The 23255-nt window shown below is 44.6% G+C and overlaps 1 protein-coding gene across 1 annotated transcript in view; it reads left to right on the top strand.

Moving 5' to 3' along the window:
- LOC147419589 (PGR5-like A protein) overlaps positions 1–23255 on the top strand; it is a 111575-nt gene that overhangs the window by 23213 nt on the left and 65107 nt on the right. Inside the window, exon 2 of the mRNA XM_086505713.1 lies at positions 10582–10644. Within this exon, the coding sequence (XP_086361839.1) occupies positions 10582–10644 (63 nt within the window). The remainder of the gene's footprint in view (positions 1–10581; positions 10645–23255) is intronic.

Raw genomic sequence — 23255 nt, 5'->3', positions numbered from 1 at the left:
GGGGCAGCGGGCGACTGTGTAGACGGCAGCGAGGGCGAGAAAGGGTGAGATCGCAAGGGGGCAGCGTGGCTGAATGTGCAGGCGCAACGGGGGGGGGGGAGGGAAGGGGAGAGGGGAGGGTGCGCAGCAGCGGCGAGTCCTGTCGATACGATTTTTAAATCGATATCCACTCTTCATATTAGTTTTGCTGAAACAAGAGGACCCATGAAGTCTGTCTAGTATATCATCGATCCTTGGGATAGGGAATTTGTTTTTGATGGTGATTTTGCTGAGAGCTGTGTAGTTAATCCACATTCTCTAAGATCCATCTTTCTTGAGTACCAGCAACACCGGCGAACAGAAAGGTGACGTACTAGGTTGGATGAGACCCTTTTTAAGAAGTTCTTTTACCTGGTTCATTATCTCTTCATTTTGGGCTCGGCTAACTCGATAAGGTGGCCGGTTCGGTGGTGTACTACCGGGAATCAAATGAATTGTGTGATCTTTAGGATGTGAAGGAGGTAACTCGCCTGGTAGGCCTTCAGAGAAACAGTCAGCCTGGCATGTAGAAATTCTTCTCGCTCCTTTTCTAGATCAGACATATTTGAATGCTCTGTGTGTGTGCGCGCGCGCGCATGGCACCCTTGGTCTGGAGGGGCGTGCACGCGAGTATGAGATGTGTTTTGGCCATCACGATGTCCCTATTCGCAAAAGAACGCAGTAGTAGAGTGCTGAATCCATAGAGTGATCAACAACGAACCTTCGTGCTCCAGATTGCAGCGGTGGGACTGAGCCATCAGCAAACTGACCCTGTACTTGCGCCCCACACCAAGAGATGAACTTTGATGGAGGATAGGCTCCTCTTGGAAATCATTTTCATCACCAGGCTATGCACCTCCAGAGACAGAACCTTCGAGCAGATGTAGGCGAAGGCATCTTCCACTGAAGTTCCCGATTATTGTTGCTTCGATACGCTGGTGCTGCATTGCTGCTTTTCAACGTTGGAACACAGACGATCAAAAACTTTGGATTAAAGGGTTGGGATCGAGCCAAGTGACTCCCTGGCCTCCTTTAAGGAAAAGCACCTTAGGTTCACCCAGTAAAAAGAGAGTTTGTGTAAACAAAAAGACTAGATTTCATTCATTTGGAAACGGCCGAAGCCGATACAAGTGGAACGGACTCGCCCTTCAATTTTACATCTCATACAATCTCTCTGCCCTTCTCATTCTTGAAGATGGCTTTCCTTGCCCTATGATTGACCACAACGTTGTTTTTGTGGAACCAAGGGATTCTTAGGAGGACGTCACACCCTTTTAGAGGCATGATGTAAAAGTCCTTGTGCCCTAAATACCCATGACAATGCAAATGAAGTTTGCCAATGACTGGTGTAATGGCAACATCCCGTCAGGGTGCCGCTATATCAGCCTCAATCTGTGGCCCGATTTCTTCGGGCGTAATTCCACGTCGTGCCGCAAATTTTGGTGAAGTAAAGTTGGCCTTGGCTCCCCCATCAAAGAAGATTAGCGCTTCTTGGTCTCGCACTTTACCCCATGCTCTGCAAAGTTTAGTGCTGTCGTCCATCTCATTTGGGTTGGTCCCCACATAGTCTTGTACCAGTCCTGCTTTCGCCTTTCCTTTTCTTCCGTGCTCTTCGATTTCTCTGGAACTCTCTGGTTTGACTTCTGTTGTCCTTTAGGTGCCTTGTGCGGCCACCGTGCTGACACATGTCCCATGTTCTCCACATTCAAAACACTTCCCTGTTTCTACCTATTCAGACCGTTGTTCGTCTGTCAATCGGGGACGTGTGTCTTTCTTTTACTAAAACCTTCCTCGTCTTCTATTACCGTTATTGGAATTTTGTCCGGTCCTTGTTGTCAGGAGTTGAACAGTTGCATACGTAAGAGTACCCGCATGCATTGCAAATCCTTGCTTTGCATGTCCCATCAATTGTTGAATGGCTCGGACTTTTGCAACAAACAGTAATCGCGTATCTCTATGGGTAGACCACAACAAAATCGTTTGATCTGTTCCTCAAAGGTGATCTTTTTAAAAGAAGAGGCCGGTAGAAAAGTATTCCAAAATGTTTGGCAGTAGATATCCAAAGTATCTTCCTTGGTCATCCGAAGATGATTCCAAGGAGTAACCACATCACGTTCATACTCCTGAGTGAGCCAAGAGGAAGTAAAAATCCGTTTGAACTGCAGCCACTTCGTCGGTGCTTCCTTTTGTAACAAAAGAGTGGACCACCAAGTCTGTGCATTTCCCTTCAGATAGGATGTTGCCCTCCTGACCTTGGAGTGCTTTGAATAGCGCCATAGCTATGTTAAACTGATGAATAAAAGCGAGGGCCTTGTGGGTATCTCGAAAGCCCGAAAAAGTATCAAAATTTAGTGAAATCTTTGGTTGTCCTCATCACTCGAATTAGAGGAAGAAGAGCTGTCGGAACTATCAGAAGAGGATGGGGACGAATTGGGCACACCCTCAAAGTGTACACGCTTCTTTGTCTTTCGTCCATTTGCAAAAGTAGACTTCTGACCCAAGTAGCCAAGGTAATCTGCTGCTCAACTGCGTCTCTTTGAATGCTTCTTAGTTTTTAAGAGTTGATTGACTTGTCTTTCAAGTACGTTGTCAAGTTCATCTTCAGTGTATACCTGCGGAGTAGGTGTTTTCTTTAGAGCAGGCTTCAAAGGTGAATCGATGGCTGTATGTCATCGAGCATGCACTTCGTCATTCGGGTGCTTGATCAAAAATTTCGCATACTGGGGATCTTTAGAATACCAGAGCATCTGTTGAGCACATGCATCAACCTGTTGTTGAGGCTGCATCTCCAGTCGTTCATACTCCGTGGGCCGAGGTGGCCGTACCTCCTTTTGAATCAACAGAAGGTGGTCATTGTTCGTTTGAATCTTCCATGATGTTTCCTGAACTTGTTTGGTGAGGTGCAACAGTTTGCTCCTTGCGGCATTCGTCGATTGAATCCATGTGTGTTGCAATAGAAGGGATCGCATTCTCTGTAGAAAAGAAATCGATTGAGCTCTGATACCATTGTAACAGACTTGGACACCACAAGTCGAGAATCTGGCACGACACACGAGAAAATACTCAAAACCACTTAACAGAATCTTATCACAATTTAATAGAGAGACGAGACGGCTCGACGTAGTTTTGTGCCTAGAGGTGTTTGCCCCAAAGTCTGGTGCCCCTTTCGGTATTTATTTTTATATTAATGCTTGAGCAAAGTACAAAGTCTGAGGGTCCTTTTGCTCAGTGCTCCCAGGCAAAAATCAGAGAGGGAGTGTCCCCAATTACAACTTTATAGGCTCCATGGCCTTCCAAAAGCAGTACATGAAAAGCTTCAAGTTCTAAAAGCATCCTGGCCCAAAAGCTAGCGCTCCTAGCAGCCAGCACTCCCAACAACCATCGCTATTCACGGAAATCCGTACGCTGCCACGTCAACAATCAGTGGAAATTGCGGAATTGTATGGACAACTTGCCACGTCAGCATCTTTGTGATGGTTCCCTTTTTAATAAGTCTTGTGTTCCCCAGGCCCCATCAGACGTGTCACGTGACACATCCAGCCCTGTGTGTCCGTGGACAAGCTACAGCATAACAGGGTTCAGTCAATCCAGTCAAGTCTAGATTAGAAGTGATCTGGCACTTTTGTGAGTCTATTCGTAGACCGTGCATGCCCAGTCACTTAGCATAGATGCATATCCTCTAGTTGCACACAGCATGATCATCAGTATTCCCTTCAGAATCCATCAGATTCAGTCACGGGAATTTTCCAGTGCATTTAGCCTATTTTCCCTATTTTTGGTATTTTTCACTTATTATTTTTAAGTGACTTCCCAACAAAAGTAGGTAGGGAAATTTTGCTAAGTTAATATATAAGCAAACCCAAGTTAGCACTTTCTGGTAGAAGAGGCAGCAGGAGCTCCCCGCTCAACAAGCATCTTCTCAGCAAGAACCCCTCAAGACCACAATCACCTGGCGTTTGCAGTTTACCTCATCGCCAACACACATTCAACCTAGCGTTTTCAGTTCCCCCCATCAACATTTAGCCGTAGCGTTTCCAGTTTGGCATCGCCACAGTACCCTACAGTCTAGCGTTTGTAGATCGCCATCAGCAGTACCAGATTCCTAGCGTTTTCCATTGCTACCATCGCCATAACTTCCCAGCTACCTAGCGTTTTTCAGATCTGCCAGCGTTTCCTATTTTCAGCCAATCTGTAGCAGAAGAGGCAGCGTTTTCAGCAGTTAAGGACAGCAGCAGATTCAGCCCTAGTTGGTTGCAGAAGACCCCCATTTTCAGCCCTCGAAAACACAGCCAAAACAGTCATTTTCAGCCATTGAAACAGCCCCGAAATTCAGCAGTTAGAAGACCACAGATTTCAGCCCTAAGGTTGTCGTTGTCATCACCGACGTTGTCATCGGCATAGTCCCAAGTTGCGTCAGTCCATTGCATACGCATTGTACCACTTTGTGCAATCATAAGTAAGACCACTCTCGCCGACGAGAGGGGCCTTCGGAGGAGGGTTTTACGTCTCAGGTGTCGTATCTCTCTTCTCTCTCTATCTCTCAGTCTCATTCACTTGCACGCACAATGTCCATTCACTTTATTTGTGTCATAGCATTCTCTCATCAAGAACAGAAGGCTCTCCCTTCCATAAGAACAAAAGAAACCTTGAGCACAGTTCGGAGCACTCATCTTGAGCAAAGCGCAAAGAATCATTCCGCTGCACCTAACATTGGTATTAGAGCTTTGGCAGTGTTCTGTATCACTCAAGGAAAGAACCACAAGAACCACATTATTTTTTTTGCTTGTTGAGGTCGCATGAACCCAAGTTCGCTTGGGCGTGTCGATTCCTAATCATGTTTTTTGAAGAGTGACAGGAATCTCAAGAAAGAAGGGCTTGTCCAACCTCCCCTTGTCTCTTTTCACTCATTGAGAGCAGACCGTGCACTTAGCGGCCGGCCAATCGACGTGAGGTGGGAAAAAGCAACCTTGGTGTGAGCGTAAGGCCGCCAAGGGGTGCGCCCGCAGAAAGGAGTGGAACTTAGGCGAAGAGAATATCCTTCTCAAACGCGGTTTGCAAGCAAAAGAAAACCTCAAGACCCTCAAGAACCTCAAGAACCAAGACCCCCAAGAACCCAAGTTCCTCGTGAACTTACAAACCCACAAGAATTCAAGACTTCAGTGGATGGTCATCACTCGAAGCGGAATGGATATTTCGCTTGGAGATGATGAGCATGAGAGAGGCGAAGAAGAATTTTCCCCACCAGGAGGTTTTTCCGACCCTTCCCCTTTCCCATCTACGACAAGGATTGCACTAACTCCTATGGAGGCTTTCGACAAGAGGATGATGGACTGGAAGTTAGAAAACGAAGAAAGAATAGCAGCCATAGAGCGCAAATACCAAGAAAGAATGGTAGCCATAGTGCGTGAGAGCGGGCAAGCACGCTTGGAAGCCAAAGCAAGAGAAGCAAAATTTGTTCGCGAGAACAAAGAAAGACAAGCAAGATTTGATTGTGAGAACAAAGCAAGCATGCAAGAGTTCTTGCGACTCTTTTCTCAAGTTCAGGCACAGATGCAAGAGAATCAGGAAAAGGAGACTCTCTCAGTCTCTTCTTCTCCAAAGCATGATACATAGGATTTGCATGATTGTGTGAAGCATGATGATGATTTGATTGACAATGACTTGCATGATGATTTGAATGACAATGATAAGCATGATGATTTGCATGATGATCAAGATGTGATTTCTCACAAGCATGATGAGTTGCATGAAGAAGAGGTGATTGTTCACAAGGATGATGTGTTAGTGGATGCTTTTTCTAGCGAAGCTAACCTCGTTGTAGATTCGATCAATCACGAAGAACCGATCTTGGCTTTCGAGTCGAGGTCCAAAGAACCCCCACAGCACGATTCGATCATTCAGGAAGAAGCGATCTTGGCTCTCGAGCCTAGGTTCAAAGAACCATCACAGGAAGTATTATGTGTTTGCATGATTGATACGCACGCATTGTTCGAGTGTTTCATTCGTGATCGTTTCCTGTATTTTAGTCAGCATTGTTATGTGATCCCTTTTCCTAGGCATGACATATTGTATGTTGAACACGTTTCTCTCATGGATGAGCACGAATGTATGCGGATTTTTCATGAAAAGTTGAAAAGTATGTACGTAAGGAAGTCACATTCCATGTCTCTTCCTTGGCATGACACATTCGTAGAACAAGCACTTGACAGTATGAGCACCAAGCATGGGCATTTCCGTTGTGAATTGCCACAGTTGATTGATTTAGATCACCAAGACAAGATTCGATCTCATTGTTTGCGTGTGTGTGATGAATGGTTTAGCACTCCGTCTATTGGTTCATCTACATTGCATGCACAGTCTTTGAGGAAGACAAGATTTTTTCCACTCACATTACATGGAATAGGTATGTTCATGGTTTTGTGTTGGAAATGGTTTTAGGAATTTTCAGCCATGGAGATTCTTGAAGAAGAAAGAAGCATGACTCTCGACGAAGTTGAAGCATCGAAGGAGCCACAGATGACTTTGTGTCGCTTTCGGCGCGGCCCAAAGAAGCAAGCGTTGCAGACCTTTATGAAGTTCAAGTACCGCACGACCTACACATCAGAGTGGGCCGGCGAAGAGTCCCTTCCAGGATTCCGGATGCTATTGGCGATCTCCGTTGACGCCATACAATTCGGTACCAGTACCTCACTTTGAAAAGGAGGAGGTGTCACGTTGACACATCCAGCCCTATGTGTCCGTGGACAAGCTACAGCATAACAGGGTTCAGTCAGTCCAGTCAAGTCTAGATTAGAAGTGATCTGGCACTTTTGTGAGTCTATTCGTAGACCGTGCATGCCCAGTCACTTAGCATAGATGCATATCCTCTGGTTGCACACAACATGATCATTAGTATTCCCTTCAGAATCCATCAAATTCAGTCAGGGGAATTTTCCAGTGCATTTAGCCTATTTTCCCTATTTTTGGTATTTTTCACTTATTATTTTTAAGTGACTTCCCAACAAAAGTAGGTAGGGCAATTTTGCTAAGTTAATATATAAGCAAACCCAAGTTAGCACTTTCTGGCAGAAGAGGCAACAGGAGCTCCCCGCTCAACAAGCATCTTCTCAGCAGGAACCCCTCAAGACCACAAGCACCTAGCGTTTGCAGTTTACCTCATCGCCAACACACATTCAGCCTAGCGTTTTCAGCTCCCCCCGTCAACATTTAGCCCTAGCGTTTCCAGTTTGGCATCGCCACAGTACCCCACAGTCTAGCGTTTGCAGATCGCCAGAAGCAGTACCAGATTCCTAGCATTTTCCATTGCTACCATCGCCAGAACTTCCCAGCTACCTAGCGTTTTTGCTAGCGTTTTTCAGATCTGCCAGCGTTTCCTATTTTCAGCCAATCTGTAGTAGAAGAGGCAGCGTTTTCAGCAGTTAAGGACAGCAGCAGATTCAGCCCTAGTTGGTTGCAGAAGCCCCCATTTTCAGCCTTCGAAAACGCAGCCAAAACAGTCATTTTCAGCCATCGAAACAGCCCCGAAATTCAGCAGTTAGAAGACCACAGATTTCAGCCCTAAGGTCGTCGTCGTCATCACCGTCGTTGTTATCGGCATAGTCCCAAGTTGCATCAGTCCATTGCATACACATTGTACCACTTTGTGGAATCATAAGTAAGACCACTCTCGCCGACGAGTGGGGCCTTCGGAGGAGGGTTTTACAACGTCTCTGGTGTCGTATCTCTCTTCTCTCTATATCTCTCAGTCTCATTCACTTACACGCACAGTGTCCATTCACTTTGTTTGTGATCATAGCATTCTCTCATCAAGAATGGAAGGCTCTCCCTTCCATAAGAACAAAAGGAACCTTGAGCACAGTTCGGAGCACTCATCTTGAGCAAAGCGCAAACAATCATTCCGCTGCACCTAACAAGACGAGACCCTATAAGTTGGAAACAACTTATTTTTTAATTCTTGTCACTTTTTAGGGCGGACATGCCACGTCATCATTTGTGACATCAGACATTATCAAACATCAATTCTTCTCTTCAGTACTCCGCAGTATATCCTTGAAACCAATAATAAAACTAGAGTCAAACAATTCTCAAATTGGCACCAAGATAGGTTCAAAACAAATACAATCCATCTCAAACAATACTTTCTCAAACACAAGCAATTAAAATTCATTTAGGGTTGTGTTCGGACAGTTGAACTTTGAGGACGACTGGCTTGTCCTTCCGTGTCAAGGTGATCGTGCGGTTCCGGACCTGGAGTGTCGCGTCATTCTTGTCGTGCCAAGGCATACCCAAGAGAGGTCGCAATTGCCCAACTTCATGATGTGGAAATTTGCTTTTCTATGGTTTCCTTGGATGTCATCGAAAGAGCACCAATGAGCGGTACCACCTTCTGAGTTTTCCCAGCGGCTAGCTCGGCCTCAAGTTCACCCTGTGAATCATATTCAAAATCCATCTGTTTGAGGAAGTCGAGATGGATGAAATTCTCTGTAGCTCCTTAGTCGAAGAAGATTAGGGCTTTCAAGCCGTTGATTTTTCCATAAGCTGTGCACTATTAATTTGAATTTTCGAGATTAATGCCATAAATATTGGGTACAAGTCCAATGGTAGGTCTAGCTCTCTTAGCTGGAGGTGGTCCTGCGGATCTATTTGCTCCCGGAGCTCGAGGTTGCTCTGAGGATGTCTCGGCTCTCTGAGGACAAGTATTGTACGTATACCCTGTCTGAAAACGTTCAAAGCATCGACCTTCTTGTAACAGGGTTTCTTGTATGCTGTGTCAAACGAGGCCTTTGAGGTTGACTTTCACGTGATTCCCGAGGATTTGTGCGTTGTTGCCGGGAGTTTTGATTTTTTTGTCGGAGTTTCTTTTGTAGTAAATTTTAGCTTCCCTTTCATAAGCTTGTAGCCGACCGCGGCATGGTCCATAAGCTCTTGCATTGTCGATATACTTAACTAGACAGACAGTATTCCTGTAAAGGTGATGGCAGTCCAATGGTATATCGCTCTCATTGGTCCTCCAAGGGAATCAACTTGAAGAAAGACACCGAAAGGTAGACGTTGAGAAACCTTTGGTTGTAGTCTTCCATAGTCTCTGTGGAAAGCATTTTCAAGTTGCCCCATTCTGACAAAATCTGGACTTCAAAAAGGGAGGTCATAAAAGTTCGTGCAAAAATAGTCTTGAAAGCTTGCCAACTCCTTGGAGCATGCGGTTGTGTCGCGGTTGAACTCCACCAGTGTATAGCATTATCTTTAAGAAATCTCGTAGCTCCAGAGATCTTTGATTCTCCTGTGTAATTTCCCAAAGCATAGATGTTGTCGAATTGTTGTAAGAACTGTAGGGCTTTCTTTCGATCCTTCACGAGAGAAAAATTGAAGAATTTTATTGTCGAGCCGCTATCCTTGAAATCTTTTGGTTGGTTAGGCGCAAACCTTGGATGTCGATAGTAGGGATATCTATAAGGGCTCCCAACCATTGTATCGGGGTGGTAGAGGCGGTTGCATTGGATCAAGGTCAAATGGCTGCACCATGTTCCTAAAAACTCCTCAATCGGAACAGACAGTTGAGAAGGTTGCGGATTAGAGGCTCTTGCACTTTCTGGTGCCGGAGGAGGGGGTACCACCATGCACATCACTATATGACTTTGGTTTTCTTCTTGACTTTAAGAGCTGGGACTATCCTTTAATCTTTTTAGGCATGTTATTGAAATATTGTTTACACAGGAGTCTCGGTGCGATTCTGGCCTTAGAAGATCTTACTCTATGCTCTTTTCTTTTATCAGACTTCATACCGAAGGCATATTTATACTACAGTTTAAAAAGACAAGAAGAGAAAGATAAAGGTATTTTAAATCCACGCAGCTTATCAAATTGTCTTGAGGCCCTTGAATCAGGAGTCACTCATGTTCATCTTCTCAAGCACAATGGTAGTAGTAGGCAAGAGTTGGTATTCACATATGCTCATCTGAGTTCAATCAGAATTTACTGCATCCGCTACAGGGTTGTGTTACTGGAAAGGTGACTCACATTGCTTAAAAGATTGTGATTTCACTTTTCAGCAACAAGTGATTGCTGTTGCTTTGAAAGTAAGAGAGGCGTCATACTTTTATGTTGAAAATTTTGGTAAAGTCCGCTCTACTGTTTGCAAGTGACAGTTTTGATACCTTGGATTTGGATACTCCCTCAATAATCAAGTGTGGCTGGTTCCATGGGTTTGTGTAATTTCTATTTTGGTGATCATTGTTCTAGACACTAACCTCTATGTTATGCCTTGGGTTTCATTTCACTCTATTTTGGATGTAATGTGTTGTGATTTGGTACTGTTGTTTGCAAACTGGATGAATGCGTCCAGCAAGGTGGAGTGTAAGGTGTTACTGATTTTATAGTCAATATGTTGTGCATTATGGTAGACATGCATTTTTTTTCCCTCTGCCCAGGCTGTTTGGAAATTTTCTGTCTTTCACACTACAGAATCTCTTTGGATCATGACTTTGATAGTGGTCAATTTTACTGTAGTGATGCAGACTTTGTAGTTCCTGCTCCTGTGACTGATAAGCCTTCTTTAATTGACAGGCACGGGATTCTTATTATAGTGGGCAACCCTTAATTGTTGATGATATGTTCGATAAAGTAGAGGTAATGTGAAGAACCATAAGTTTTGCATTGTGTGTTTGTGCCTCGGGATTTTAACAAGTTATATGTTCTTTTCTCCCGCATGGCCTTTAGGAATTAGACTAAGAATGCTCAGTTTGTTAACTGCTGATTTGGATGCTGTAGTGACCATATATTAGTACAGCAGTTTTGTATCTTCAATCAAGCGTTTCGATATTGGGATCAACCAGTCCTTAACTTTATTTACAACCTTACCATTGATGTTTTGATAGAAAGAAGGCTTTTCCATGTTGTGTTTGTGTGTGTGTGTGTGTGACCCTTTGGATCGCTCAAATGGTACCGATTCTGAGGTCAAGTACGTGACTGAAAGATACAGCATACCCGTAGGAGAAAATTAAGAAGCCATTTACAACTAGCCATAAGGAAAAAAAGATTGAACTGAAAGGTCCAAAAACATCTTCCTCATTTTTGTGCTAATTTTTCCGATTTAATGCTTCTTTTAGTGCTAGGCTTCATTATGGCTGAGTCTGCCCTTGATCTCCGGAGTCATGACAGAAACTGAGTACACTGAACTTTATGTTGATGTATGCTCATGTGTGTGTGCGTGTCGTGTGCGTTGTGTTTGGGAGCATATGTTAGTACCTAGTTCTACAGCAACTATTGGGCATTGAGACGACAATAGTTGGGATGTCGTGGTATTTAGTCAATACTATGCATGATGGAGCTGTTGGTTATATTGTCTTGTGGGTGACTACCATGGGTCTATACCTTGCACTTTCCTGTAAGGGTGAATGTGGGTTTATCCTTGATTCATCTAGGTATATTTGTACATGCAAACTTCACATTGTGAAGTTTTCGTCCGAGTTACGACCGGTTGATATTGTACCTCATTTTTGTGCTAATTTTCCGATCTAATGCTTCTTTTAGTGCTAGACTTCATTATGGTTGAGTCTGCCCTTGATCTTTGGAGTCATGACAGAAACTCAGTACGCTGAACTTTGTGTTGATGTATGCTCATGTGTGTGTGTGTGTGTGTGTGGTGTGTGTTGTGTTTGGGAGCATACCTAGTTCTACACCCACTATTGGGCACTGACGACGCTAGTTGGGATGTCGTGGTATTTAGTCAATACTATGCATGATGGAGCTGATGGTTTTATTGTCTTGTGGGTGACTACCATGGGTCTATACCTTGCACTTTCCTTTAAGAGTGAATCTGGGCTTATCCTGGATTCATCTAGGTATATCTTTTAGAGAGTGTAAAAAGTGCCCTAGCCACCTAAGGATGAGAGATGACCGGACTGTGCTTCAAAATCACAATATAAGTAGAGGGCCACAGTCAGTATCAGCAAGGAAGGAACTGGCTGCTGAGGCAGCAGTTCAATCTCAGGCAGAAGTCCAGCAACTAGTACTATCTACACCCATGGAATTTTGGAAACATAGAAGAGAGGTAGCTGTTGATGAAGAAGATGGGAGATGAAAAGCAACTGGAATCACCAAGAAACCTGCCAAGGGAGATGAGGATGATGAACCATTAGGTGCACAAAACTGGAGCTGCGAAGGAGACTGAAGAAGATAGTCCATTCGTTGAAGGTGGCCCATGTAGTCCGAAGCTCCTGAGGCTAACTGCAAGGAGACAGTAGAGGAAACTCCGAGACTGTCCTGAAAATGTCAGCAGAAATCCTGGTAGAGATAGTAGAGCTCCAACCCAGCATAGCCCGCCGAAAGCAGCAAAAACAAAAAGACAAGCAAACATAAAACCAAAAAAAAAAAAAAAAACATAAAATCAAATGCCATACTGACAGAAAAGCTTCACACACCCTACCACACACGTACACACCCCAAGGCAAGTCTCGAAAGTATGTATATAAAATGAAAAACAAGACCGCGCATGCAGAAATTTAGCTCCGCTTACCCACACTACACACCCACCCACCCATCCATCCACACAAGATTTGGGAAGCAAGGAAAAGAGTGGGCAAAAAATAAATACAAAAGAAAACAAAAACAGAACCAAAAAACAGTTCTCCCAGAAAACAATTGTGAGAGAGATGAGGATTGTGACGAATTGACTGGCGATGGAGGCGTGCACAGGCAACGGCAACAAAAGCTGATCATGTACGGGGGGTGTCTTTGCTAAAGCAAAGTCCAAACGTACAAATCTATGGTGCAGTGTATGGGGTACTTTCGTCCTAGTCCTCAACTTGTCCTGTCGTTGTTTTCCTAAGGCTTCAACATTTCCTTGTGCATCACTTGTTTGTTACCTGTGTTCGGTCAACCTTGATGAGGTGGCCAAGCTGGCCTAGGTAATTTCGCTCTGCGCATTCAGAGAGCGATGATGCACGCGAATCGCTGGCCTTTGTATCAATAAAATATGGGAGGGGTGCAAGCTATGACAAGGTTTGGATGTGATGGCTAAATAAGTCATAATGATCACGATTTGTGTTTGAGATCTTGGCGGGGATAATGATGTGAATGTGATTGTGATTGCTTAGTGACCAATGTTCTAATGCATGGTTCGAGTAATCAAATGCATGCATGCATAGAGTCAATGTCTATTGAGCTGGTTTACTCTTTATTATTTGTTTTGTAGGCGTAATCGAGGATGATTACTCTTCTCTTATTTGGGAGGGAGGGTATGCCAAAATGATGACGTGGCACCTGTTAGGGTAAGCCCAACTTGTGGCAACTTGTGGGAAAGCCCTCTAGCCACCTAAGAAAAGATGAATGATGACATGATCCAATAGCAAGAGGATGCAACCTTTTGAGCCAATGATTGTAAAGCACTAAGCCTATTTGAGAGGCTGTTTTCTAATCAATCTTTGCACTTTGAGCATTATCATTGTGTTTATACTCTCTCTCTCTCTCTCTCTCTCTCTCTCTCTCTCTCTTTATGCTCTTGCACTTGGTATAACCAAACCCTATTCTCCATCTCATTAACCCTAACCCTAACACCATGGCAAAGCTAAGGCTTCATCCACGATAGCCTAATGCTAAGCCATTGGTGATTAGGTAGCACGCTTCCGCTACCAACCCAACAAAGTGGTATCAGAGCCGACAGGCCTATCACTCTACTAATCTCTATTGCATCGGTGTTCTTAATAATCCCACTCCCTAATCACCACTTGGGCATGAGCATGCTCCACTACCCTTTGGTGATCAAGTGAGGAGGAACTCGCATTTGGCATTATTTTCTTGCATTAGTCCAACAATTGAGTATTTTAGTAATCTTGCATTAGTTTTTAGATCAACATTATCGCATTGTGTGTGTGCAATTTCAATTATTGTGCTTCTTTCTATTCATTTCCAACCCATTTTGCATCACCGTTGCTCTCCTTGTAGGCATCATTGCCTTGTGTAATTTATGTGTGCGCAAAGTCAAGAAAATCCCTTGAGCCCCTAACTACTTGATTTGCATACGGTTAGCCCATCTTATTTGATTTCCTTCTTTAGGGTGTGACTGTAGCTTTTGTATGTACCATTGTGCTGCAACACTTCAAGGAAGTGTATGTGTGTGTGGTTTTTTCTGAGACATTTAATGCTCCCTTTTTTGTGAGACCCACCACGTGGGAACCTAGCAAGGCAGTCACATTAGGGCTGCCTGTAACAGACTTGGACACTCCAAGTCAAGAATCAATCGCGACAGCACCAAATAACTACTTCAAAACAATTCACAGATCACAATAGATTTGCACTTGCCCGGCGGAGTTCCGTGCCTAGAGATATTGGCCCCAAAGACTGGTACCCCTTTCGGTATTTCTTTTTGTATTAATCTATTCAAAGTACAAGAGAGTGGTTCGGGTTTCACTCTCAGACTCTGCGTCCAGATGCTCTGAGAAGTGAGGCCCTCACCACTAATTTAAAGGTTACAAGGGATGCCCATAAGCAGAGCCCCAAAAGCTTGAAAGCAAAAGCAACTTCTCTCTCTCTCTCTCTCTCTCTCTCACTGAGAGTAAAAAAAAAAAAAAGCAATTCAACCCTTTCTCTCTCTCAATTTCATGCGTAGCCAAAAAGCAGCTGAGAATGTGTCGCTCATGCTTTTTTTTCAGCTTTTCGTGATTCACGCCGCAAAATCCCGCAAATCCGTACCTGCTGCTGCCACGTGGCATTTCCCCGCCAGAATTTAGGGTTTCCAGCCAGTTAGGGTTTTCAGCCAGCAGTTAGGGTTAGGGTTAGGGTTTCCAGAAATTAGGGTTTTTGTAAAATTAGGGTTTTTGGCAGAAATTAGGGTTTGCAGGATTTTTAGGGTTTCTGGCAGAAATTAAGGTTTCTGCTATCGGTAGCCACGTCATCACTTTGTGACATACCCCCCTCTTGAAAGCATTGTAATCGACCGCGATTACGCCTACAAAACCGACAAAAGCCATAAACCGTCTTAGCAGACACTGACTGTTAGTACCTACGTACTAGGAACACACATCTAGCACATGTACCAAATCGACAGTCACATCACATGACATCACAGGACATCACATGACATTCAACATTCATTCGGATCTTAGACCTTGATTTATCAGCAATGTAGCTAGCAATCACATCTAGGTTAATCGGGACCTCATTGATGTCCGATTGACTAACCCCTATTGCAAGCATGTCTATTCGAGATCAATCAGAGCAAAATGCTGCAGTCATTTCGTCTATCAGTTCCTGCACTTAAGAGAAGTCAAGAACAAATCAGTATCATAATTAGGACTTCCATTTCATTAAAGTCATACAACAGAATACTGTCAGCTTTCAGTATCCCTGAAGCTCAAAGAGACATCAGTGACTCTAGTATCTAAATCAAGGCATCTGTTGACAAAGGAGCGGAGCGACTCCCCTCTTGTGCATCCCACTGCACTAGATCTGCGGCCAAGCTGAATTCTGGGTTCCGTTTGGAATAGACTATGCTAATCCAAAAGCATCGAGGTAAAGTTTCACAATCTGGGGAGTATCTGCTAGGTCCTCCTCCTCCATCCACTTCGCATCCAATGCAGGATAGTTCTTGAACTTAACCAAGAACCGCCTTTAGACTTTACCTTTATTCTTCGTATCCTTATGTGCCAAAATCCGTTCAGGAACAAGGATCTCCTCATTTTCTTCCACTTCGGGTTGCTCATCAGGCTCCCCATTATCAGGCACATCACCCTTAAAAGGTTTCAAGAGACTCACATGGAATGCATTGTGAATCCTCCAAGTATCTGGCAGTTTCAATCGGAAGGAGACATCATTTATCTTTTTAGTGATCTGGAAAGGTCCGTAGTATCGCATACTAAGCTTTGGAAAAAGCCTCTCTTTTCCTTTTTTCTTTCCCTAGGCGTGCCTTCTCAAAACGTAAGAGCACACAATCATCCTCCTTCAATTTCATGTCGCGACGATGGCGATCCGCTGCCTTTTTCTCTCGTTCTTGAGACTTCTGCAAAGTCTCACGAACCTTGGCAAAAGCCGTATCCAAATCTCATGTATATTCATCCACTTCAAAGATCTTATCTTTCGTGCTTAGGAAGGGTGGAACCTTCGCAGCACCTTCAACAATCTCAAATGGCGCCTTCCCTGTCGAAGAGTGTATCGTGTTATTGTAGGCAAATTCCACCAAAGGTAAGTACTTTTCCCATTGAGTCTTCTGATCAGAGATATAAGACTTCAATAAATCTAGAACCACTGAATTTGCAATCTCAGATTGCCCATCAGTCTGCGGGTGGAGCAATGACGAGAACTGCAACCGCGTGCCAATGTTCTCCCAAATTGCCTTCCAAAACAAACTCGTAAGTCTGGGGTCTCTGTCGGAGACAATCGTCTCAGGCATGCCATGTAATCTGAAGATCTGGGCCACAAACAGTCTCGCTAAGTGATCCGGCTTGACTGTTTTCTTCACTGGAATGAAATGAGTCTGTTTGCTAAATCTGTCAATAACAATTCAGATACCATCGTGACCACTCTACGTTCTCGGGAGATCAAAATTGAAATCCATCGCAATACTTTCCCAGGGCGGGTGGGTATGGGTAAAGGCTGTAACAATCCCTGTGCCTTATGCCTGTCAAACTTGACCTTCTGGCATACTAAGCAACTGCGCACAAACTCTTCCACATCCTTTTTGAGTCTCGGCCAAAAGAAGTATCTCTCTACCCCCTTCATGGTGGTAGCAATGCCGCGGTGACCCGTAAAAGGTGGACAGTGGCATTCAGTCATAACCTTTTCCCTCAACGGCTGTGTAACGCACAACATAGTCTTTTTCATCAAGTAGCCTTCCCGAAGGGAGTATCCAGCTACTGTCTCCCTATCCCGTATCCGTGTGAAAATATCTGCAAAATCTGTATCTGTGGCATATTGATCGACCATATCCTCGAAGCTCCTATGATGTATCGCGGAAATAGCCAGAACCAACGGCTTCCGAGACAAAGCATTTGCCACCACATTCTTCTGTCCCTGAACATGGACAATCTGGAAGTGAAACTGTGACAAGATGTTCGCCCACCGCATCTGCTTTTTCGAAAGCTGCTTCCGTGACAAGAAGTAGCGTAAACTCTGATGGTCTGTAAAGACAGTAAAATCCGCTCCGAGTAGGTAATGCCGCCACTGAGTAAGAGCATGGATAACCGCCAAAAGCTCTCTCTCATATATTTGTGATGTCATCTCCAGCCTAGAGAACAATCGGCTCTCGTAAGCAATGACATGGCCTTCTTGCATCAGGACCGCACCCAGACTACGACCACAATATACTTGAAATGACTTCTGCAAGTCCGGTAAAGTCAAAATTGGTCCCATAGTCAATTTCTCTTTCAAGGTCCGAAAGGCAGTCACCTCTGTGGATCCCCACGAGAAAGGGACTCCTTTTTGTGTCAAGTTATGCAAAGGGGAAGCAACCTCTGCAAACTTTCATATGAACCGCCTGTAGTACGAACACAGTCCCAAGAAGCTTCTAACTTCATGGACATTCTTCAAATCGGCCCAATCACGGATAGTCTCTATCTTGGCCGGGTCCATTTGCACTCTAGCTGCTGAGACAACGTGTCCCAAAAAGTGTATCTCTAGTAGGAAAAATTCACTTTTCTTTGCATTAATCTCTAACTTGTGATCTCGTAATGCCTGAAAGACCTGAAGCAGATGATCTCTGTGTTCTGCCTCATCCTTGGAGAAAACAATGATGTCGTCAAAGAAAGTGCAACAAATAGTCTGTACTCTCGAAAAATCCTGTCCATCATCCGGTTAAATGTCGCAGGAGCATTGGTTAAGCCAAAAGGCATCACCAAAAACTCAAATAACCCAAAAGTAGTCCAAAAGGTTGTCTTGTAGACATCTCCTGGCGCGATTCAGATCTGATGATATCCACTCTTCAAGTCAATCTTGCTAAAGCACGAGGATCCCTGTAACCTGTCGAGTATATCGTCGATCCTAGGAATCGGAAATCTGTTCTTGATGGTGATTTTATTGAGAGCTCTATAATCGATGCACATCCTCCAAGATCCGTCTTTCTTCAAAACCAACAACACTGGAGAGCAATACGGTGAAGTACTAGGCTGGACAAGACCCTTTTCCAAGAGGTGTTTCACTTGGTTCATAATCTCTTCATTCTGTGCTCGGCTCACACGGTAAGGTGGCCGGTTCGGTGGTGTGCTTCCAGGTATCAGATCAATGGTATGATCTTTAGGACGAGCAGGAGGTAACTCTCCTGGTAGGCCCTCTGAGAAGCAATCGGCGTGAGAGTGGAGAAAATCTTGGCGTTCTTTATCAAGTGTAGACATATTTGTCCTATCCTTATCGCTCAATTCTTTCATAAAGACCGAGTAAACAAACAGACTGGATTTCATTAATTTTGAAATGGCCGAAGCCGATACAATAGGGACAGACTCGCCCTTTAGTTTTATATCAAGTACAATTATTTTGCCCTTTTCTGTAGTCAAAGTCGCTTTTCTCGCCCGATAATTGACCATGGCGTTGTTTTTGTGGTACCAGGGAATCCCTAAGAGAACATCACAACCCTCCAAAGGCATTATGAAGAAGTCCTCATGCCCCAAATACCCTTGACAATGCAACCGAAGTTTGCCAATGACAGGTGCAATGGCTATGTCCCTGCCTGGTGCCGCTAGAATTGCCTCTGCAAGTGGTCCCATCCGATCGGGAGTAATCTCGAGCCACGCCGCCATTTCCGGTGAAATGAAGTTGGCCTTGGCTCCTCCATCAAAGAAAATCATTGCCTCTTGATCTTTCACTTTGCCCCAAGCTCGACAAAGTTCTGTACTCTCATCCATGGCGTCGAGATCGGTACCCACATAATCTGGAACCAGTCGTGTTTTCATCTTGCCTTTTCGTCCACGTTCCTCAGCTGCTCTCGAACTCTCAGGCTTGTCGTCGTCCTTATCATTCTGTTCTTTCTATGCCTTTTTAGGGCACTTTGCGGAGATGTGTCCCTGTTCCCCGCATCCAAAGCACTTTCCCTCTTTTATGAATCGAGCCCGCTCCTGAGGAGTAAGCTTGGTTCGTGCATCCTTTTTCTTTGGGTTGCTCTTTTTCTTTCTACCATCCCAGAAGTCTGTTTGGCTCGTTGTGTCATGTTCTCATCTGTGGGGTAAGTCAGATTGCCAGAGTGAATGGCAAAGCCCCGCTTCGCATGACTCATCAACTCCTGAATAGAAGCTGACTTCTGCTCCAAGGAGTGATCTTGGATCTCTGTAGGTAGACCCAAGGTAAACCGCTCAATCTGTTCTCTGAACGTGATCTTCTTGAATGAAGAGGTGGGTAGAAAAGAGCCCCAAAATCTTTCACAATAAGCATTGATTGTATCTTTCTTGGTCATCCGAAGATGGTTCCAAGCAGCTCGTATATCTCGTTCATATTCTTGCGTCAACCAAGAAGAAATAAAAAGCTTTTTAAATTTCCGCCATTTAACTGGCGTAGTCTTGTTTAAAAGAAGCGTGGACCACCAAGTACGAGCATTCCCCTTAAGGTAAGAGGTAGCTCTCCGAATCTTGGAGTGAATAGCGTCCTCCCACGAAAGCAATGTCAAATTGCTGTATAAAAGACAAAGCCTTCAAAGCATCTGAATATCCTGAAAAAATATCAAACTTGATCGAGTGGCCACCTTCCTTAAACTCTCGGACTTTCTTGCTCTTATCTTCGAGAAAGTCATACTGGTTGGCTTTGTAAAAATTCTTCTTGTTCGCATAGAAGTTTCCATCATCAGAATCTGAGCTGTCTGTAGACGAGTCCTCAGTAGAACTGTCAGGCTCTGGGTGAGATTTAGCCTTCTTTGCCTTTTTCTTGCCCTTTCCGAAGCTTTGTTTCTTGCTTCGCTTTTTACCTTTTCGGTCTTCTTCGCTCGAATCTGAAGAGCTAGAAGAACTGTCAAAAGAAGAAGAAGAAAAAGAACTGGGTATCCTTTAAATCGAACACGCTTCTTTTGTTTCTTTGCCTTGTCAAAAGTCGACTGACGACCCAAATATCCCGGGAAGTCAGTGCTTTTCTTTTGCTTTTTTCCATGCTTTTTGGCTTTCTGTGCGTCAAAAAGCTAAGCAATCCGTGCATCAACCACCTCTTGTAATTCCTTCTCTGAATACTGTTTGTGATCAGAAGGTTTCTTGAGAGCGGGTTTCAGGGGTGGTGTAGTGGTTTTCTGCCACTGTGCATGCACTTCTTGAAAAGAAGTCTCGCTCATATATTTTGCCAATTTCGGATCCTTCGCAAAACTGAGCATCATCTTTGTTGCATCGCCGATCAATTGACGACGCTTCATCTCTCTTTGCTCCGCCTAAGTAGGCCGAGGTGGGCCATACTCTTTGTTTGAATCTTCGTTGTGATCCCTGCCCACATCTCCAGATGTAGAGGGAGTCGACTGATCCTTGCGTGAAGCCATAGGTGCGGCTGAAAAAAATTTGGGGATCGGATTTCCCGTAGAAGAGAAATCGGCCGTGCTCTGATACCACTGTAACAGACTTGGACACTCCAAGTCAAGAATCAATCGCGACAGCACCGAATAACCACTTCAAAACAATTCACAGGTCACAATAGATTTGCACTGGCCCGGCGGAGTTCCGTGCCTAGAGATATTGGCCCCAAAGACTGGTGCCCCTTTCGGTATTTCTTTTTGCATTAATCTCTAGGCCCCAAAGACTGGCGCCCCTTTCGGTATTTCTTTTTGTATTAATTAGTTCAAAGTACAAGAGAGTTGTTCGGGTTTCACCCTCAGACTCTGCGTCCAGATGCTCTGAGAAGTGAGGCCCTCACCACTAATTTAAAGGTTACAAGGGATGCCCAAAAGCAGAGCCCCAAAAGCTTGAAAGCAAAAGCAACTTCTCTCTCTCTCTCTCTCTCTCTCTCTCTCACACTGAGAGTCAAAAAAAATAAAGCAATTTAACCCTCTCTCTCTCTCTCAATTTCATGCGTAGCCAAAAAGCAGCTAAGAATGCGTCGCTCATGCTTTTTTTCAGCTTTCCGTGATTCACGCCGCAAATCCCGAAAATCTGTACCTGCTGCCATGTGGCATTTTCCCGCCAAAATTTAGGGTTTCCAGCCAGTTAGGGTTTTCAGCCAGCAGTTAGGGTTAGGGTTTCCAGAAATTAGGGTTTACAGGATTTTTAGGGTTTCTGGCAGAAATTAGGGTTTCTGCTGTCGGTAGCCACGTCATCACTTTGTGACACTGCCCGACGGATGTCAAAAGGGCGCTTAAGCCCATTCTAGAATCGACTTTCGGATCCGTGATTGCCAACGACTGAGCGTTTTTGTTGACCACCATGTGATCACTGTGAGAGCCGGCGTGAGCTGCTCCATCAACGTGGGGTGCGAGTCTACGAGACAATAACATCGAAGCTAGTTGTTGAGGTCATCAACGTGCGATAGTTTGAACTAGCCTCATTCGATGCTTTTCTCTGCACAGCACAGTACTGGCTTCACCCACTCTCAAGTTCTCCACTAAGTTCACTCATCAGCCCCGTTAATGCTCACTGGTTCTTGATCATCACTCCTTGTGCTGCGTTGGCTTGCTGCCGGCTCCCAGCTACCCATCGGCAATATCGTGCAGACTATCCCCAATTGACCTCATAATCTGCGCGCTCCAAGCCTTGCCTCTCTTTGCCAAGTTGCCAACTCGCCTGAGTGCTAAAGGTGGGCCCACCAACCCCACCTTGTCTGCTACTCATAGTCCACTACCCCCCCCCCCCCCCCCCCCCCCCCCCCCTCTCATCCCCCTGCATCATTAATCTACCCACGCTCTCTGCTATCGCTCTTTTCATTGATCTGCTACGCCTTAACTACACCCAGCTCACCCGGCGATCGCGCTGCTGCACCAGGTTCTGTCCTGTTGCAAAAATATGTGTGTGTGTGTGCCGGCATGTGCAAACCATGCCTTTGCTCGTAGCTTTGTTCGGGCTCACAGTTGATGCATTTTTTTAAAAATTGGTTTATGTGGCTTTTTTAAGCACCCATTCCCACTATGCAGTTTCCCAAGAGACCGCCAGTTAAGAAGCTGTTCCCATTGCCTGCAGAAAGCGGAGAAGAAGTTAAAAATCATCACCCTCAAAACTTTTAAAGGAGAACCTCGAGCCAAGGCTTCAAAAGGAGAAATTGAGGGGAATGTTTCATCATCAAAGAAAACCTATGTGAAGAGTGACTTCACTTTTAAAAGTGAAGAGGTGCTTCACTACTACAAACTCTCTCTGCAAAGCTTGAATACTTCTTCAATGGGTCGAAGCTCCTTGCACATACACTCAACCATGCATAACATTGTATCCGCCAAATTTGATATGTATGCTATGACACTCTTTCGAGATGACCTTGTACCTTTTGACATATCACAGAGACTCGACACTGCCACTAAATGTGGTAAGACCTTCCCTACACACATGTGTGCTTCACACGATTGGCCATGGAGGCTGCATCCTCAACACAACGGACCAACGACCAAGACATGAAGATGAAGCAAACAACAACAAATGATGACAACAACAAGATGAAGACAAATTTTGGACGGGATACATATGATTACCCCTTCAGACAAAATGAATGAATGAAATTTCTTGTACTACCTAGGACTACTAGTGAACCTACTAAGTCTCACTTGTGAACCATAGTGATGTATCCGGTAGAGAACCGCTATGATGAATCATGAGACATTGAACCATGGTCGCTAAATCCGTTGAGAATCGCCACGATGTATCCGTTTGAGAAATGTGAAGCATTAAATCTAGTGAGAACCGCCATGATGTATCAGGTAGATGAATCATGTTAGCCTAGGAGTACACCATGACATGAACATATGAACCCAAAAACACATGAAGTCTTCGTAAAACCCCAAGTTTGGCTTAAGGGGGCGATTGTTAACCTCTTGAGCCAATGATTGTAAAGCACTAAGCCTATTTGAGAGGTTGTTTTCTAATCAATCTTTGCAGTGTGAGCATTATCATTGTGTCTACACTCTCTCTCTTTATGCTTTTGCACTTGGCATAACCAAACCCTAATCTCCATCTCTCTAACCGTAACCCTAACACCATGGCCAAGCTAAGGCCTCATTCACCATAGCCTAATGCTAAGCCATTGGTGATTAGGTAGCACGCTTCCGCTACCAACCCAACAACACGTGCGCGAGAGAGAGAGAGAGAGAGAGAGAGAGAGAGAGAGAGAGAGAGAGAGAGAGAGAGAGAGAGAGAGAGAGAGAGAGAGAGAGAGAG

This window comes from Adiantum capillus-veneris, chromosome 29 (genome assembly GCF_014529385.1).
Source record: "Adiantum capillus-veneris isolate H3 chromosome 29, ASM1452938v2, whole genome shotgun sequence".
NCBI lineage: Eukaryota > Viridiplantae > Streptophyta > Polypodiopsida > Polypodiales > Pteridaceae > Adiantum > Adiantum capillus-veneris.
Note: the sequence above shows the minus strand (reverse complement) of the source record. Positions and strands in the feature narration are given on the sequence as shown.